Raw genomic sequence first — 17,733 nt, 5'->3', positions numbered from 1 at the left:
ATGGATTGTGATACTTCTTGTGTTGATATTTCAACTTTACATTTAAATGTAATGGTTTTATCATTATGAATTGCAAATATGAAATTTTCTATTGTCTCATAATTTTTCCTTTTTTGGGATATTAACTATATTTATTTATCTATCTATTTATTTGTTTTAATTATTTATTAATTAAAAAAATCCATTCTTGGGAGGCTTATGCCTCTTGCATTTGTTTTAAACCTCATGCCTTAGAATGGTGGAATGTTGTCTCATGTCATGCCTCTGCATTTTAAAACATTACTTAAAAGTAGTGATATTTGAAACTTATGATCTGTTGCAAAGATGGAGGGTACCTTCGTCATTGCTTGACCCCCTTTAAGAGAGGTGTATCTGATGAAGAGAACTATATTGTGTTACTGGGGAAATGTAATAATGTTTAAAACTCGGCTCCTGTTCATAAGATGAAGAGCCAGCTTCATGCAGTTGTACCCATAAAGGTCTGATTCTCGTCAATTTTAAAATAAATCGTGAACTTCTAATGGAGGAAAACTTTGAGCATATTAGGAAAGTTGTCATATTTGAAACTCACCACCTGCTCAAAAGGCACAAGGAAATATTCACCCACCTAAGGAAGGTGTACCTGGTTTCTTTCATTTCCAATGATTATATAAATAGAGGAATACTTTGGGGTACTAGGAAAATGTCGTGGGAATTGGATTCACATTATGCTTGGTAGGTGAGAGGCTTTCTTCATAAAATATAGAAGATTAAGGATGCTCTTTCAAAATATTTTAGTCTCAACCTTTTTGTTTCTTTCAACTCCTCCAGTTTTTGGTTTAAATCTGGAAAAGAGCCTGACAACTTTAAAGCATTGGGAAGGGCTTTAAAATTGTAGTAGTTCCAAAGCAATTTCTTTTAACATTTGAGAAATATTTGAAGAAAATTGAAGAGAGGAGAGCTTGAGAGTTCAGCAATGAGGGTCTCAGAATGAGAGTTTCGAACCTTTACTCTCTCAGCACCCTAACACTCTTTTATTAAGATATATTTGAATAATTACAAGGAGGCCCTTAGTTGGGCAAGAATTTACACAGAACTTAATATAGACAGGATGGGCCCAGAATAAGGCCCATTACAGAAAAGAAACATAAATAACAGGAAAGACTAAACAACCTATGGGCCATTCGGCCCATCTTCTCTACACTCCCCCTCAAGCTGAGCATAGATGTCAATCATGCCAAGCTTGCTGGTATCATGCTGAAGTTTCGCCTTGGGAATGCCTTTGGTGAGAAAATCTGCCAACTGTCCTTCAGATGTGATGAAAGGAAGACACACTTCACCCGAAGAGACCCTTTCCCTAATGAAGTGTCGATCAACTTCAATATGCTTGGTTCTATCATGTTGCACTGGGTTGTGAGCAATGTTGATGGCAGCCTGATTATCACAGTACAACATCATTGGCTTGTCATATTCAACTCCAAGTTCTTCCATCAATGATTTTAGCCATAATAATTCAGAAACTCCATGTGCCATGGCCCTGTATTCTGCTTCAGCCGAAGACCGAGCAACAACCGATTGTTTCTTACTTCTCCAAGAAAGAACATTACCAGCCACCAAGCTGCAATACCCAGAAGTAGATCTTCTGTCATCAATGTTTCCAGCCTAGTCAGCATCGGTGTAGGCTTCAAGTTTCAGATGACCATGCTTGGTAAACAGAATACCCTTTCCTGGGGAGCCCTTCAAATAACATAGGATTCTCTCTGCTGCTGCCATATGAGTGTCTCGGGGAGCATGCATGAATTGGCTAATGCAACTGACTGCATATGCAATATCTGGCCGAGTCATGCATAGGTACAAAAGTTTCCCAAGAAGTCTCTGAAAGATTCCTTTGTCTTCTAACAATGTCCCTTCTGAGGCTGAGAGTTTATGACTCATATCAATAGGAGTAGCAACTGGTCTTGCACCCATCTTTCCACTCTCGGAGAGCAAGTCAAGAACATACTTCCTTTGGGAGATAAGAATCCCATCCTTGGATCGAGCCACTTCTATACCAAGAAAGTATCTCAAGTCCCCCAAATCTTTAATCTCAAACTCTGTATGGAGAAAAGATTTTAGATCATGAATTCCTGAAACATCATTACCAGTCACTACAATATCATCTACATACACAATGAGGTATACTGCCAGAGGTCCACTCCTCTTCACAAAAAGAGTATTGATCGGACTGTGTCTGCACATAACCAAAGTTAACAAGTGCTGTTCTAAATCTCTCAAACCATGCTCTAGGGGACTGTTTCAGTCCATAAAGAGATTTCTTCAGCCTGCATACCTTCCCCTTCATATCAGTTCCATACATCCCTGGAGGAAGAGACATATAAACCTCCTCATGTAATTCACCATTCAAAAATGCATTCTTCACATCCAATTGATAAAGAGGCTAGTCAAAGTGAGCAGCTAAAGATAGAAGAACCCTCACAGATGTCATCTTAGCAACAGGTGCAAAGGTCACTAAATAATTAATCCCATATGTCTGTGTGTAGCCTTTTGCAACCAGCCTGGCCTTGTACCTTTCAATGGTGCCATCAACTCGGTATTTGATAGTAAAGACCCACTTGCAACCGACTGGATCCTTCCCTTTAGGCAAATCCACCACTTCCCATGTGCCATTCTTGTATAGGGCATCGATTTCAGATCTCATAGCATCCCTCCACTCTGGAATCTTAAGAGCTTCTGACACAGACCTGGGAATAGGATGAGAAGCAACAGAAGAGAGATAGGCAAAGCATGGAGGTGAAAGCAAACTGTAAGAAAGGTGCTTTGAAATGCAATGTGTAGTGCACTTCCATTTTCCTTTCCTAACAGCAATGGGAATATCAAGGTCAGGGAAGGATGAATCCAAAGGTGCTAAAACAGTACCTGTTGTCTCTTCTGTGACTGGAAGTGTATGAGGCTCATGTGTTGTAGGAGAAACAACCTGCACATTTCTGGATCTTTGCCTTTGATACACCTTGGGATTGAGGATAGGACGAGGAGGTAGAGTATTGGGACAAGGAGAAGGAGACACATCAAGAGACTCAACAGGGACAGGAAGAGGAAGAGCAAACACCTGTGACAAATCCTCCCCCTGTGGACAATGCCCTTCTGGAGAGGAACCATAAAAGGGGGAAAGCTCATCAAAGGTGACATCCATTGAGACATACCGATTGCCAGACTTTGGATCAAAACAACAATAACCCTTCTGTGTGGGGGAATAACCAAGGAAGATACACTTTTGAGCTTTGTGTTCAAATTTATGCCTTTGGACACTTGGAACATGTACATAACAGGTGCATCCAAAGACACGAACAGGAACAGGAAAAAGGTCCTTGTTTGGATGAAGAAGATTGAAGGGAGACTTAAACCCCAAAACCCTGGATGGCATACGGTTTATAAGGTAGGTAGCAGTAAGAACAACATCACCCCAAAACCTGGTAGGAACATGTGAGGCAAATAAGATACTTCTTGCAACTTCAACAATATGCTTGTTTTTCCTCTCAGCAACCCCATTCTGTTCTGGGGTCCTAGCACATGAGCTTTGATGAATGACCCCCATGTTAAAGAGCTAGCATGATAATTTTTCTCAAAGCATTCTTTTGCATTGTCAGATCTGAAGATTTTAATCCTGGTATCAAATTGGGTTAGAACAAATTCATGGAATTGTCTTACAAGTCTTGGAACTTCATCACGGGATTTCATCAGGAATATCCAAGTGAACCGAGAAAAATCATCAATAAACAGGATGAAATATTTATAGCCACCCATGGAAGGTAAGTGGTAAGGCCCCCACACATCAGAGTGCACAATATTAAAAGGAAAGGAAGATCTTTTATTACTCAAAGGATAATTGTTTCTACAATGCTTTGACAATTCACAAGACTCACAATGAAGACTAGACAAACTAATTCCTTTAAACAGCTCAGGGAAAAGATGACTCAAGGCAGAAAAAGATAGATGACCAAAACGACGATGGCACAACATAATTCGACTAACAGACTCAGAAGAAACATATCCAAGAGTAGCATTCCCAAGATGATCAATGCATTGTTCCGGGGTATCAAGCAGGTATATTCCGTTCGCTTCATGGCCACTCCCAATCACCTTCTGAGACTCTAGATCCTGAAAAACACAGTAAGAAGGAAAGAAGGTTACACAACAGTTTAGTGACTTAGTTAAACTGTTTACAGACAACAAATTTGTATTTAGTTTAGGTACATGAAGGGCAGAAGGTAAGAACAAGGAATCCGTAGCCTTGATGGTTCCCTTACCAGAGATAGGGGCAAGTGAACCATCAACTAAAGTGATTTTATCCCGTCCAGGAAGCAAGTCATATGAAACAAATAAGGTAGAGAGATTGGTCATGTGGTCAGAAGCACCTGAGTCAATAATCCAAGGGATCTTGAGATTACCTGAAGTGGTAGCATGATTGGCAGAAGCCCTTATACCTGAATGAGCAAATGCTGAAGCAACAGAAGAATTGCCTGAAGGGTTGGAAGAAGAGGTCACATCACTCAGTTGACTGATCATCTTCCCAAATTTTTCATATTCTGCTCTCATGGCTGCCAACTGTGCAGAAGCAGACATTTCTTCACTATCTGGCCCGACAGCTACATTTGCACTTCTTGATCTTTTACTATCATGCCTTTTCTGAAACCGACTGGGAACAAGATTAGGATGTAATTTCCAGCACTTGTCTTTGGTGTGCTTCGGTTTCTTATAGTACTCACATATAACTTCTTTCTTTCCTATGCCACCAGAAGTTCCAGCATTCCCTTTGGGTTTAATCCCCATATTGGCAAAGTGATCATTAATATCAGCCCCTTGAACCTGAACAACCCTTCTGCTCTCTTCACTACTCACCAATGCATAAGCTTGTGACAAAGAGACACACTCCTTGGAAAGAATATTCTGTTTTGTGATATCATATTCTGGGTTTAGTCTAGTTAAGAACTCAAATACCCTGTTCCTTTCAACCAATTTTCTGTAGGTCTCTGCATCATTGGTGGTGTCCCAAGTTACAGCTTCTATTAGGTCAATCTCTTGCCATAGGGACTTCAGGGTTGAGAAATATACAGCAAGAGGTTTCTCCCCTTGCCTTAAATTCTTTACATCACTTCTCAATTTATATGTCCGGGCCACATTTAGTTTTTGTGAATAGGTTTCCGCAACACTGTCCCAAATTTCTTTTGCTGAATTCATCCATAAGTAGTGTTGGCTGATTTGTGGTTGCATTGAGTTCACAAGCCACCCAATGACAATGTAATTTTCTTGCATCCACTTCTCGTAGGATGGATCATCTTCTGGGGGAGCCTTCTTACTCCCGGAAATGAATCCCCACTTTCCTCTACTACAAACATGAATCTTTACTGATTGTGACCATGCTAGATAATTAGTTCCATCGAGTTTAACTGTGGTCACAGTCAATAAGGAATCACTTGGAGTCCCCTGAATCAGTCCATATTCAGCACCATTTTTGTTTTCAACCTCTGAGGAGTACATCATGTGCACACTTTAAATATGATTTCAGATGACTTATACAAGTATACTGAATGAGGACAAGCAATAACAGAGTTCAGCCAACCACAAGAGGACAATATTCTGAGTTCAGCCTTCAAGAGGTAATCAGAAACTCCTAGGCACTGTGCACTCAGCCGAAGTACCTTTTCAAATACCAATCGGTATTGCTGAACAGGCCTTTTTACAAACACAGTGTGGGCAATAGAGACAACCCCACTGTCAAGGAAGAGAAAAGACCCCAAAAACAGTTCGTACAACCCCCTAAAACAGCCAAAATATGAGTAACAATACACAGCCTTGTTACAAGGATGTTTCGGCAGGTTTTAACAGTCCAAGAAGAAGAGAAAAACAGCCCAGAAATTTCTGGGTTAAACCAGATTTAATGCAGTCGAAGATAGTACAGAACAACTAGGATTTTCGGACACTTCAACAGTCCAAACACAGTCGAAGATAATACAGAACAACCAGAAACTGAGCACAACTTACAGTTCGAGCTTCAATAGTCCAAACACAGTCGAGCTTCAAAAACAGAACAACCAGAAAACTGAGCACAACTTACAGTTCGAACTCCAACAGTCCAAACACAGTCGAGCTTCAAAACAGAACAACCAGAAAACTGAGCACAACTTACAGTTCGAACTCCAACAGTCCAAACACAGTCGAGCTTCAAAAACAGAATCGAGCTGTTCCTCTTCCCCTCTTTCTTTCTCTGATTCTTCCTGGCCACCGAACCACTTCACCAAGAGATTCTAGTCTTGGGCTCGTCCAATGACCTCCAAGAATCAGGCAGTACGTAACTAAGCTTCCAACCCTAGGATATTCAAGTTCAGATATGCTCTGATACCATGAAGAAAACTGAAGAGAGGAGAGCTTGAGAGTTCAGCAATGAGGGTCTCAGAATGAGAGTTTCGAACCTTTACTCTCTCAGCACCCTAACACTTTTATTAAGATATATTTGAATAATTACAAGGAGGCCCTTAGTTGGGCAAGAATTTACACAGAACTTAATATAGACAGGATGGGCCCAGAATAAGGCCCATTACAGAAAAGAAACATAAATAACAGGAAAGACTAAACAACCTATGGGCCATTCGGCCCATCTTCTCTACAATATTGTTTCCTGTTATCCGGCATTTGCTTAACTGAATGATACCCAACTGCGTGTAGTTGTATAGCTGGCTTCCTGAAAATGAGACAGTTGCCTAGTTCAGGCTCATCTAAGCACTACTGCATAGGCTTGAATAGCTGATTTGTTCCTAAGCTAATGCCTCTGGTAAAACTTTTAAGTGTCTTTTCTTTGTTTTGCTTCTTTCCACAAACTGGTTACTGGAATTGAAATACAATCCATTCCACTAATAAATTTACTAGTCCCCAGGTAAAGGCTTAGATTGGACAAATGACAAGGGCTTTAGGGCAGGGCTTCCAATCATATTGCCACACTGAAGATTCCTGATCATTTTGGATTTCTATAAATGAGTTTACTAGCAATATATATGTTACTTATGCAATCATGGCATGAGCATGTCTTGATTTCATGTATGATGTTATTCCTAGAATTATGTTAATTTTATTTTTTATGATAATTTTTCTGAACAGTTGCGGAAAGAGGGAAGGAGAAATGAGTATGAACGGCATAAACTGCAAGCTTTGAATCAACGCCAGAAAATGGTGCGCTTTCTCTGTTGTGTGTGTGTTTTTGTTCCTTTGTTCTTCTTCTTTCCAAGCACTTGGAGAATAAAATAATGAAAAAATTTAGCAATAAAGACAAACTGTTTTTTATTAATAACAGAAAGATTTTATTAATGAATAAAACAGGTATGTCAAGATGCCAAGCATCCCCAAAGGGGGAGAGATTCCCCACATCTAGAAGAAAAGAAGAAACACACAAAACAAATCCACTTAGTTTTCATGTTATTACATGGACATCCCGCAACATTCCCCGAAAGAGTTCAGTCCTGCCTACTGCTTGTTTTGTATGGCTGCCTATACACCTATGACCAATGAGCCTTCTTATCTATATATTAATTTCCGAAGAACCGCCGTTGTCCTTGAGCTATTATAATTTTCATAGGGTTGTTTTACACTGGATAGCATGATTGCTGTATTAGTCCAGACAATCATTCATCATGTTCATTTTTCTGGTGCTACAATAATCCTTGTTTTAAGCATTCATTTCTGAACTAATTCTCCAAATCTCCATCCCCCTAAACCTTAAATGCACAACCATTCACACCTGAGTGTTCTTATATGCACATGCTTTTAGGATTTAAAGACCTTTTATGTTTTTATGGTCTAGAATTTCGTTTGGTGTTTCTTTTTCCTCACAAAATGGAGAATGTTGTCTTTTCTTTGTTATTGGTATTATATTTGTATATTGGGACCATGACTATGGCATTGATGTGCAATTTTCATTCAGTTCAGAACTCTTCGGTGCAGATATATAAAATCACTTCATCTTGATTTTATATACCATATATACAACCATTAAGATGTTTCTTCTCAGAGATTTAGTGTCTCAGAGTTTTCTATATTCTTCTCTCATATAGGTTCTTCAAAGAAAGACAGAAGAGGCTGCAATGGCCACGAAGAGGCTAAAAGAATTGCTGGAAGCACGCAAGTCTTCAGGACGTGAGAGTTCAGGTAAACAATTTTTCTTGGAGTTTTGCTTTGTCTTCTATGTTCTAATTCCCTAATCATTTGCTGTCCCTTCCAGGTTCTGCCAATGGAAATATGCCAAATGGCCAGGTAATTCATTTTTTTTAAGGATTTCTCATCTTTCTTGATTATATTTTACATATTCTTTGCCTTGATAAGCAATGGTAAACCTGAGTTGCATTTCTTAGAGCAATGAAAAATCCTTACAACGGTGGCTTGAGCATGAGCTAGAAGTCATGGTGAATGTTCATGAAGTTCGTTTTGAATATGAAAAGCAGAGCCAAGTGTATGTATTCAAAATTCAGCTTACCCAAGTATTTCCACTATTTGGTAAATTTAATTGAACATCCTTTGAATGTCTCAGTTGTGTAATTTACTCTCCAGGCGAGCTGCGCTAGCTGAAGAATTAGCTGTATTGAAGCAAGTTGATGGGTTTGCTTCAAAGGGCCTCACTCCTCCAAAAGGAAATAATGGATATTCAAGGTATCCAGACGAGGAAAATCATCTTTTAGATCTACTTCAAATCTATTCTTTTCGTTATGTGGGAGTTAATGGAGAAGATACTGTGGAACTTCTAAAATGACAAGTTGCTTTAATGGAGTAGAATGCTTCATTTGAAATGGGTCTTTTTTTATCAGTACATTTGAATGGGTCTTTCCTTGTTTCTGTTTGCTCAGAGTGTCCTCCATGTCACCAAATGCAAGAATGGCAAGAATTTCTTCACTTGAAAACATGCTGGGTATTTCTTCAAATACACTTGTAGCAATGGCATCACAACTTTCAGAGGCAGAAGAGAGGGAGCGCGCATTTACAAGCCGTGGACGTTGGAATCAATTGCGAACAATGGGGGATGCAAAAAGCTTGCTTCAGTACATGTTTAATGCGGCTGCAGATGCAAGGTGTTTATTTCTTATCTAGTATTGATCTCAATTACTTCAGTTCAATTTGTTGGTCCTCTGGACTTTAATATTATTGTCATACCATTGTCCCCAAAATTGAAATTGATCTGAGAACTGATATACTGATCTAGGTACACTCAGCGCCTGATGGATGATTAAAAACTCTACCAAATGGATTAAAATTGATAATGTTTATAGGAAATTCCATCATACAAAATTATAAAAAGAAAAAAAAATCAAATTACAAAATAAAATAGAAGAAATGGATTATTTCTTGACTTAATTACTTGGGGAAGATGCATTCTTTTTTGGGGTAAAAGGGAACATGGGATGCATATTAGGTATTTTGCATGAATAAAGATGAGTTTCAGTAACTGAAATTAGCAGTGAAAAGGTAGTTCTTTTCTGTATGTTTGATGCCAATTTCCTACTCCCTGTTCAAATTCTTATGTTTTGGTTTGTGTGTCATCAGGTGCCAGTTGTGGGAGAAGGAAATTGAACTTAAGGAGATGAAAGAGCAACTGAATGAACTCGTAGGCTTACTACGGCAGAGTGAAGCACAGAGAAAAGAAATTGAAAAGCAGCAAAAGCTGAGAGAACAAGCTGTTGCCATTGCATTGGCTACGTCAGCTTCGGTGCGATTATATCTGATAATGGAGACCTGTCTTTTTTTTTCTTTATTTAATCATGTGACAGACAAATACATTAGTATCTTAGGCTATAGAATAAACAGTTATTAAAATTTTCAAACTGCTTAACATTTGAGCTGGATGTATCATAGGGTGTGTTGCATTAACCACGATTAAGAAATAAGGCATTCATATGATAAGTATTGTCATTTTACTTGTACAGCTAATTTGATTAGACAAAACAAATTTTTGCCTTATTTTCACCAAAATCAGCAACAGAATAGAAAACAAAACATGCCCCTGTTCTTTTTGGGAAAAAAAGAATGGTTTCTCAACAAAAAAAAAAAAATGTACAAGGAAAGGAAAGAAAAGAAAAATCATTTGATCTCTTGAGACCATGCTTAAATTTTAAGACTAATTCATCATGGTTTCTTCATACTCATGCTTAAAATCTTCAGATCAATTTATCCTATAATTGTGGTTACTGTCCTACTAACACTTTCTGGATTAAAATGAACAGGGGAACTCACATGGATCATTGAAACACTTTGCTGATGATACGAGTGGGCCTTTGTCTCCTATGTCAGTTCCAGCACAGAAACAGCTCAAGTATACTCCAGGTATTGCTAATGGCTCGGTTAAAGAGTCAGCAGCATTTCTTGACCAGTCACGAAAGGTTAGTCTCCTGTTCCGAATTGTCTTTGCATTGGATTTTTAGTTTCTTACTTTCTGTTTGGTTTAAAAGAAATTGTTGTTTCTTGTTTTTGCAGATGGTTCCAATTGGGCAGTTGTCAATGAAAAAGCTGGCAGTTGTAGGACAATCTGGGAAGCTTTGGAGGTGGAAGAGGAGTCATCATCAATGGTTGTTACAGTTCAAGTGGAAATGGCAAAAGCCATGGAGACTCTCCGAGTGGATCAGGCACAGTGACGAGACAATTGTAAGGGCAAAACCTCGTCTACAGGCTCTAGCAGATATAATGTGAAATCTTTAAAATTGCCAGTTTTTCTTTGCTGCAAATTCAGCTGTATCCACCACATGCCACGCAATATTATGGCACGGAGGGGAAATCAGAAATAAGTGAGGTATTCTTTCTGAAATTTAAGTTCTTTTTTGATTTTCTTTGTTGTCTCCATAGTTGGAAACTTCTTTAATTCTGACCTTAGTGTGAGTAAATTTCAAGAATTACCAAATGGAAACGTAAGTGGCTCAGTTTATTGTTAAATGAATGCCTGGGCTCCTATGTTACCCAGATATGACAAGACCACAGTGTGTACACTATCAGATGCAAATTTTGCACTAAAAATTTAAAGTATAGGACAAGACACAACACCTTTTACAGGTAACTGGGTATCATAGCTGGGAACACATTATTTTTCCATCTTTTACATCAATTGGCTCTCTTCTTACCTACTAGATATACCTAAATGACTCTTATACATGTTTATAAAGGATTGAACCACTCTTTTAACATTACACTACATTTGGTAAGATTGCAAATGCTGAACCAAAGTAAATTTGCACTCTGGTTCAGTTTTTCTGGCATTGGTAAGATACATTTTTGTACTGAAAATGATGATAAATTTGTTTTTTCTGACATGTTTTGTATTTAAAATGGGAGCAAAGTTTGATCAGTAACTCTTTTGTGGCTGTACAAGTGAAGTTGAAGTCTCTGTATTTGAAAGACATGTTTCCAGTATGTGGGGATGGATAGGTGCCAAGACTGGGATTGGCCAATTAGGAATGCTTTTTTGGTGGAACTTAGTCTGATATTGGTAATTTGAATATGAAGATTAGTGGTATCACAGTGATTCATTTTAAGTCTATAGAAGGACAAGGGAATGGATAAAAAGGTATAGGTTGAGGTATTAAAGAAAGATTTAATAACTGAAATTAGATAGAGTAAAATGGCCAAACAGGTTTTTCAGAGCTATCTCCATGTAAGCTGGATAAGGCTTTGGTGACTATAAGATGATGGTCAGGTAATTGTCTATGAACCTGACATGACATTTTTTCATGAATGCAGGATTGCTGTAAAGTGGTGGTGGGAAATCGATGTTTTCAGGTCTTGTCTGAGATTAGCAAATCTGAAACTGGACAAACTCTTTGCAATCTTGGATTTTGGCAGTGTTTGCTGCACCGGAAGCATATTGTAAAGTGGTTTTCATGTTACCGTTGGGCTTACAAAAGTAGTCATGGAGGTCAGAAGAATAGGGTGTTTCAAGTAAAGAATGATATTGGGGGAAGGGGGCATGGTACAAGAGTAGGTCATTGTCTTGATTTTTTGTTTTTAACAACTACAAGGAAAGAGAGGAAATTCTTGTGTGTTGCAGCATTGTGTATCAAAAGTTCTTTGTAATTTTTCTGTCATTTTTTAGCATGGCAAAACTTGTTACATGTTTATTGTGGATAAGCACAATACTGATTTTGTTTGAAGAGGTTTGTATTCAGTAACATTTCATTTATAGTGAAGGGAAATTCTTTTACATTTGTCATTTCCTTTGTAGATTTGAAGGTAAACAGATCAGCTCTTCGTTTAACATAAAAACAAAGTTTATGAATGCGGTTTTATGAGTAAATAGGAATTTTTTAGTAATTAACTAAGCGTGTGTATGTAACTGTAACATCCGTGAGGGCAAATCTTGAAAGCTTGTACTAAATTATAGGGGCTGCCCTGGGACAGAATCAAACTACTACTGATAGCAAGAAACAGTGCAAAGCCGGTGGTAAACGTTATATTTTGAAATGAAGACTGGAATGCCTTTTAAAAATCCACTGCTCAGATTCCTCCACACCATAACAGAGCTTAAATGTTGACCATATAGTCGCAAAAAATCAACCTAAATCAGAACGCAGCCAAAAAAAAAAAAAGATCCCACTTTATTATCAACCATTCCACCATCACCCCTACAAACAACATAACCACAATCCACTCTATGGCTTATGGTAACACCCTAGTCCCTGATTTACACATTCGCCAAAAATATGAAAAAAAGGGACTCATTTAGAACCCTACAATAAAACATAATTAGTGTCTTAAACAATACCTTTTTGAACAAAAGTATCTTAAATATCCACAAAACCACGAGCAATCCTCCACAACAACCTAAATCTAGGACGAACCTTTAGTTTCTAAGATATTTTAATCCACTTGAGTTGCTGATCACAAATACGATTTATGCGATTCATGGCTTCCTTAAAACAAAATTCCTTGACAGAAAGTTTGTTAGCCTTGGCTTTTACCCAAATGGTTTTTGTTAGCCTAGGGGTATTTCTATCTTTATATTTGTATTAAGGTTGATGATCTGTAATATTATGTTAGAACCAGTGCTCCTTATTTAAATAAGGGCACATATGTCTTTTCCATTAATTTAATAATAAAAGCACATGCTTGGCCGAATAGAAGTTAGGTTTTTTGACTTCCAGTTCGAACCAGACTTTCTCCTTCTCTCTCTCTCTCTCTCTTTCGTCCACCTTTCTACCTCTCTCTACGTGACTGATCTTAGACAAATAGAACTCCAAGGCAGACCGAATCATAACATGGTATCAGAGCTATTCAAATCTGTCTAGATTTCTGTTTGCCTAGATTTCTATTCTCTACGCACCCAATCTAGGGTTTTTCTTGATTTTCTTGCATTCAATTGGAGATAAGGGAAAGGGCTGAAAAGGAGTGATCGCTCTCTCCCCTTGGAGGTTTCTATGCCTCCAATCGTGTCTTGTGTGGTCGGTTGCTGTGGTTTCTAAGATCACCCTCCCCTAATCGATGAAGAAAAGAGGGCCGATCTGTGTGGTGCAATGGCTGTCTTGTGTGGACTGATTTTCTGCTCGTGTGGTTGTTCATTCAGTGATAAGGTAAGAGGTTTCTATGCATGATTTCTGTTATGGATCAAATAAGAAGTATGTTTCAGATCATATGCTGGGGTTTCAGACAGTAGCGTGCTAGGGTTTATGCTGCTTTTGTGTATTTTGAAGGAAGAGTTGTGATCATACAGTGGTGAGATTTTAGGTAGCCATAGGAGTAGGGTTTGTGGTGTAAAGAGTACAATTTTCAGCAACAACAAGTGTTGAAATCAGTGTGATGAGTGTGATCTAGTCGTGTGCAGTGTGCAGAATTCAGTGATAATAGAATTCAACAAGTGTGCAGAATCAGTGATAATAGAATGAGAGATAACAGTGATTGTAAACCTAATGTGATGGTGCCTACAGACTACCTGAATGTTCAGATGACCTCCATTAAACTAAATGGAGAGAATTATGTGCCTTGGGCTAAATCCCTCGAAGTCTTTCTGAACGCAAAGAAGAAGGTAAAACACATAAGAGAGGAGAAACCATTCACTGACTCTCATGAGTATGAAGACTGGGAGCAAGAGGATGCTCAGATCATCACATGGTTATGGAATAGTATGGAACCCATGATTAGTGTAAATTTCATGCTTCTTGACACTGCCAAAGATGTGTGGGACCATGCGAAGAAATTGTATTCGGGTCAGGACAATACAATTAGAGTGTATAAGCTGTATCAGGAGTACTTTAATATGCAACAGGGCAATCTGAGTCTTGAGGAGTACTATGCCAGTATGAGAAACATATGTAATGAGTTGAATGTCTATCACCCTCTCACTTCTGATGTCAAAATTCAGCAACAATAGAGAGAACAGTTTGATGTGACTCAATTTTTGGTGGGACTGAAATTTGAACATGAACCAGTACGGGCTTAGATACTAGGAGGATCAACTCTCCCTTCTTTAGAAGATGTATTTGCTCGACTCCGGAGGACTTCTATCGGATTTACTGAGAACTCTAATATCTCAGATAGATCTACCTTTGCTGTGTCGAGAGGTCGTGGTGCTAGAGGTGGAGCCCGGGGAGCTCATTCTGGCTGTGGTGGTAGTAGTGGTCCAGTGAATGGCCGAAATGGCAATGGTGGGCCTACTGATAATCGTGGTGGTGGTCGTACTGGGGGCAGAGATTTAGGGGGAGCTCATGGTAGAGATCGTGGCTCAGGCCTGAGGAGGTGCACTCATTGTGGTATGGATGGACATACCATTAACTATTGTTATGATCTACATGGTCCACCCTCAACCTGAGCCAATCATGTCGTGACTAGTGACACCAGTTCCAGCTTTAGACAGGAGAATCGTTCATCTGATCAGATACCTCCTACATTCACAGATGGTCCCGTGAAGGAGATGGTGAGTGTTCCCCGTGATGAATATGAGAGGTTTATCCAATCCACATCACAACAGAACACGACAACTTTCGCTCACTCAGGTATGACTTGTTTGGCATCCACACCCAATCACTGGATCATTGACTCTGGAGCCTCTGATCACGACTGGAACTCCAGGTGTGTTTTCTTCCCTATCTCATTGCTCAACATCACAATCTGTCACCCTTGCTAATGGTTCCACATCCTTAATTTGTGGTGTTGGCAATGTTGACCTTGACCCTATATCCCTCTCCTCAGTTTTGTATGTTCCTAAATTGCCTTTTAATCTTATGTCTGCTAATAAACTGACCAAATCACTTAACTGCTCCATTACTTTTTATCCTTATATGTGTGTTTTTTAGGATCTCAAGACGGGGATGAAGACTAGTGGAGGGCATGAAGCTGGTGGAAGAACTTCGACAGCTCTCCAGTCATCCCTTTCTCCTCTCCAATGGCACTACCGATTTGGTCATCCGTCGCTAAAAGTTTTGAAGTCTTTGGTTCTGTTTTTGAGTTAACTTTCTGTTTTGGATTGTGAGTCGTGTCAGTTTGGGAAACACCATCGTGTTCCCTTTAATTCTAGGGTTGATAACCGTGTGTCGAGTCCTTTTTCTTTGATTCACTCTGATGTTTGGGGTCCTTATAAAGTAATGCCATATAATGAATATAGATATTTTGTCATTTTTGTAGATGACTTTTCAAGGATGATGTGGCTCTATCTAATGAAAGAAAGAAGTGAATTGTTTACCATTTTTCAGAAATTTTATGCTGAGATTCGTAATCAATTTGGTATTCACATTAAAGTTTTCTATTCTAATAATGGCCGTGAATATTTATCCTCATCATTTCAAGAATACCTGGACCAACACGACATTATACATCATAACTCATGCACCTACACCCCACAACAAAACGGGGTGGCTGAGAGAAAGAATCGCCATCTCTTGGAAACAACACGATCCCTCATGCATCACATGAATGTTCCCAAACCCTTTTGGAGTGATGCAGTGCTTACCTCTTGCTTTCTGATTAATTGGATGCCAACGTTCATCCTTGATGGTCATTCTCCATTTACGATATTGTTTCCCGCCTTGTCTCTATTTTCTCTTACACCTAGGGTATTTGGGTGTGTCTGCTTTATCCATAATCTAGGTCCCGGGAACGACAAGTTTGATGCCCGTTCTCTCAAGTGCATCTTTCTTGGCTATTCTCGGACCTAGAAATAGTATAAGTGTTACCATCCTAGTTCTCGACGGTCCTTTGTGTGTGCTGATGTCACCTTCTTTAAGTCTATTCCGTTCTTTTTGGGATCCGGTGATGCTTCTTCCTCCTCGTCACCTCCTCCTCTTCCACTTCCCATTGTCAACCCTCTTCCCCTTGTTCTAGTCATGACCAAATCCTTGCCTCCGGTGCCACCACCTGTTGAACGCTCACCTATCCGTCAAGTGTATACATATCGCCCACGCATACCAGCTACTACTCCTCTGGCTACATCACCATCGACAGATCCGGCTCCAGACCCGAACCCAGCATCTGAGCTTGATCTCCCCATTGCCCTACGAAAAGGTAAACACACTTGCACCCTTCATCCTTTTTCTAATTATGTTTCACTTACTCACCTTTCCGTCTCCCATCGCCAGTTTGTCACCTTGTTATCATTAGTTGTTGTCCCTAAGAATGTCCAAGAAGCCTTTGCCTCTCCAGGGTGGTTCCGTGCGATGGAAGAACTTTTAGTCCTTCATCATAATCATACTTGGGACCTCACCGTTCTTCCTCCTGGGAAGCAAGCTATTGGTTGTAAATGGGTTTATACAGTTAAGTATCTGCCTGATGGTAGTGTTGAACGTCTGAAATCGCGATTGGTTGCAAAAGGGTACTCCCAAACCTATGGTATTGACTACACAAAGACCTTCTCACCAGTTGCTAAGATAGGGTCAGTTCATGTTATGATCTCTCTTGCAGCTATGTATGATTAGCCGCTATATCAGCTTGATATTAAGAATGCCTTTTTGCATGGTGACTTACTCGAGGAGGTCTATATGGAGCAACCTCCAGGGTTTGTTGCTCAGGGGGAGGATGGTAAGGTGTGTAGACTAAGGAAGACTATATATGGGCTTAAACAGTCTCCTCGAGCATGGTTTGGTAGGTTCAGTGAGGTGGTAAAGAAGTTTGGTATGAAACAATGCCAAGTTGATCATTCTGTATTCAATCATGACTCTCCGAGAGGAAAAATACTATTGGTGGTGTATGTAGATGATATTGTTATTACCGGGAATGATAACATGGGTATTGACAGGCCGAAGACTTATCTACAGGATCATTTTCAGACAAAGGATCTTAGTAAACTGAAATATTTCTTGGGGATAGAGGTAGCAAGATCTAAGTATGGTATTAATCTGTGCCAGAGGAAATATGTGCTTGATTTGCTTGAAGAAACATGCTTGTTGGGTGCTAAACCAACTGAAACACCTATGGACACAAATACTAGGCTAAGCAGTGATATGGGTGAAGTGTTTGAAGACCTTGGCAGATACTGACGACTTGTAGGTAAACTGAACTACCTAACCATTACTAGGCTAGACATCTCATTTGCGGTTAGTGTGGTAAGTCAGTTCATGCAGAAACCTCTGATTCCTCATTGGAATGCAGTTCTGAGAATTGTGAGGTGTTTAAAAGGGGCCCCGGGTCGCGATTTGATATACAAAAGTGGTGGAAAACTTGAAATAGAAGGGTATTCTGATGCTGACTAGGCCAGTTCTATGTCTGATAGGTGGTCTACCACAGGCTATTGCACTTTCCTGGGGGGTAACC

At 39.4% G+C, this 17,733-nt stretch overlaps 1 protein-coding gene across 2 annotated transcripts in view; it reads left to right on the top strand.

The window, feature by feature from the left end:
* LOC104606939 (kinesin-like protein KIN-4A) overlaps positions 1 to 12,208 on the top strand; it is a 28,708-nt gene extending 16,500 nt beyond the window's left edge. For both annotated transcript variants that reach the window (XM_010272392.3, XM_010272389.3), the window contains exons 17-26: positions 7,129 to 7,200; positions 8,079 to 8,172; positions 8,246 to 8,277; positions 8,376 to 8,473; positions 8,572 to 8,670; positions 8,865 to 9,086; positions 9,559 to 9,721; positions 10,236 to 10,391; positions 10,486 to 10,798; positions 11,740 to 12,208. In XM_010272392.3, coding sequence (XP_010270694.1) covers positions 7,129 to 7,200; positions 8,079 to 8,172; positions 8,246 to 8,277; positions 8,376 to 8,473; positions 8,572 to 8,670; positions 8,865 to 9,086; positions 9,559 to 9,721; positions 10,236 to 10,391; positions 10,486 to 10,698 — 1,149 coding nt within the window. In that variant the 3' untranslated portion in view covers positions 10,699 to 10,798; positions 11,740 to 12,208. The remainder of the gene's footprint in view (positions 1 to 7,128; positions 7,201 to 8,078; positions 8,173 to 8,245; positions 8,278 to 8,375; positions 8,474 to 8,571; positions 8,671 to 8,864; positions 9,087 to 9,558; positions 9,722 to 10,235; positions 10,392 to 10,485; positions 10,799 to 11,739) is intronic.
* The last annotated feature ends 5,525 nt before the right edge of the window (positions 12,209 to 17,733 follow it).

This window comes from Nelumbo nucifera, chromosome 5 (assembly GCF_055504915.1).
Source record: "Nelumbo nucifera cultivar China Antique chromosome 5, China Antique-T2T, whole genome shotgun sequence".
NCBI classification, from domain to species: Eukaryota; Viridiplantae; Streptophyta; class Magnoliopsida; order Proteales; family Nelumbonaceae; genus Nelumbo; species Nelumbo nucifera.
Note: the sequence above shows the minus strand (reverse complement) of the source record. Positions and strands in the feature narration are given on the sequence as shown.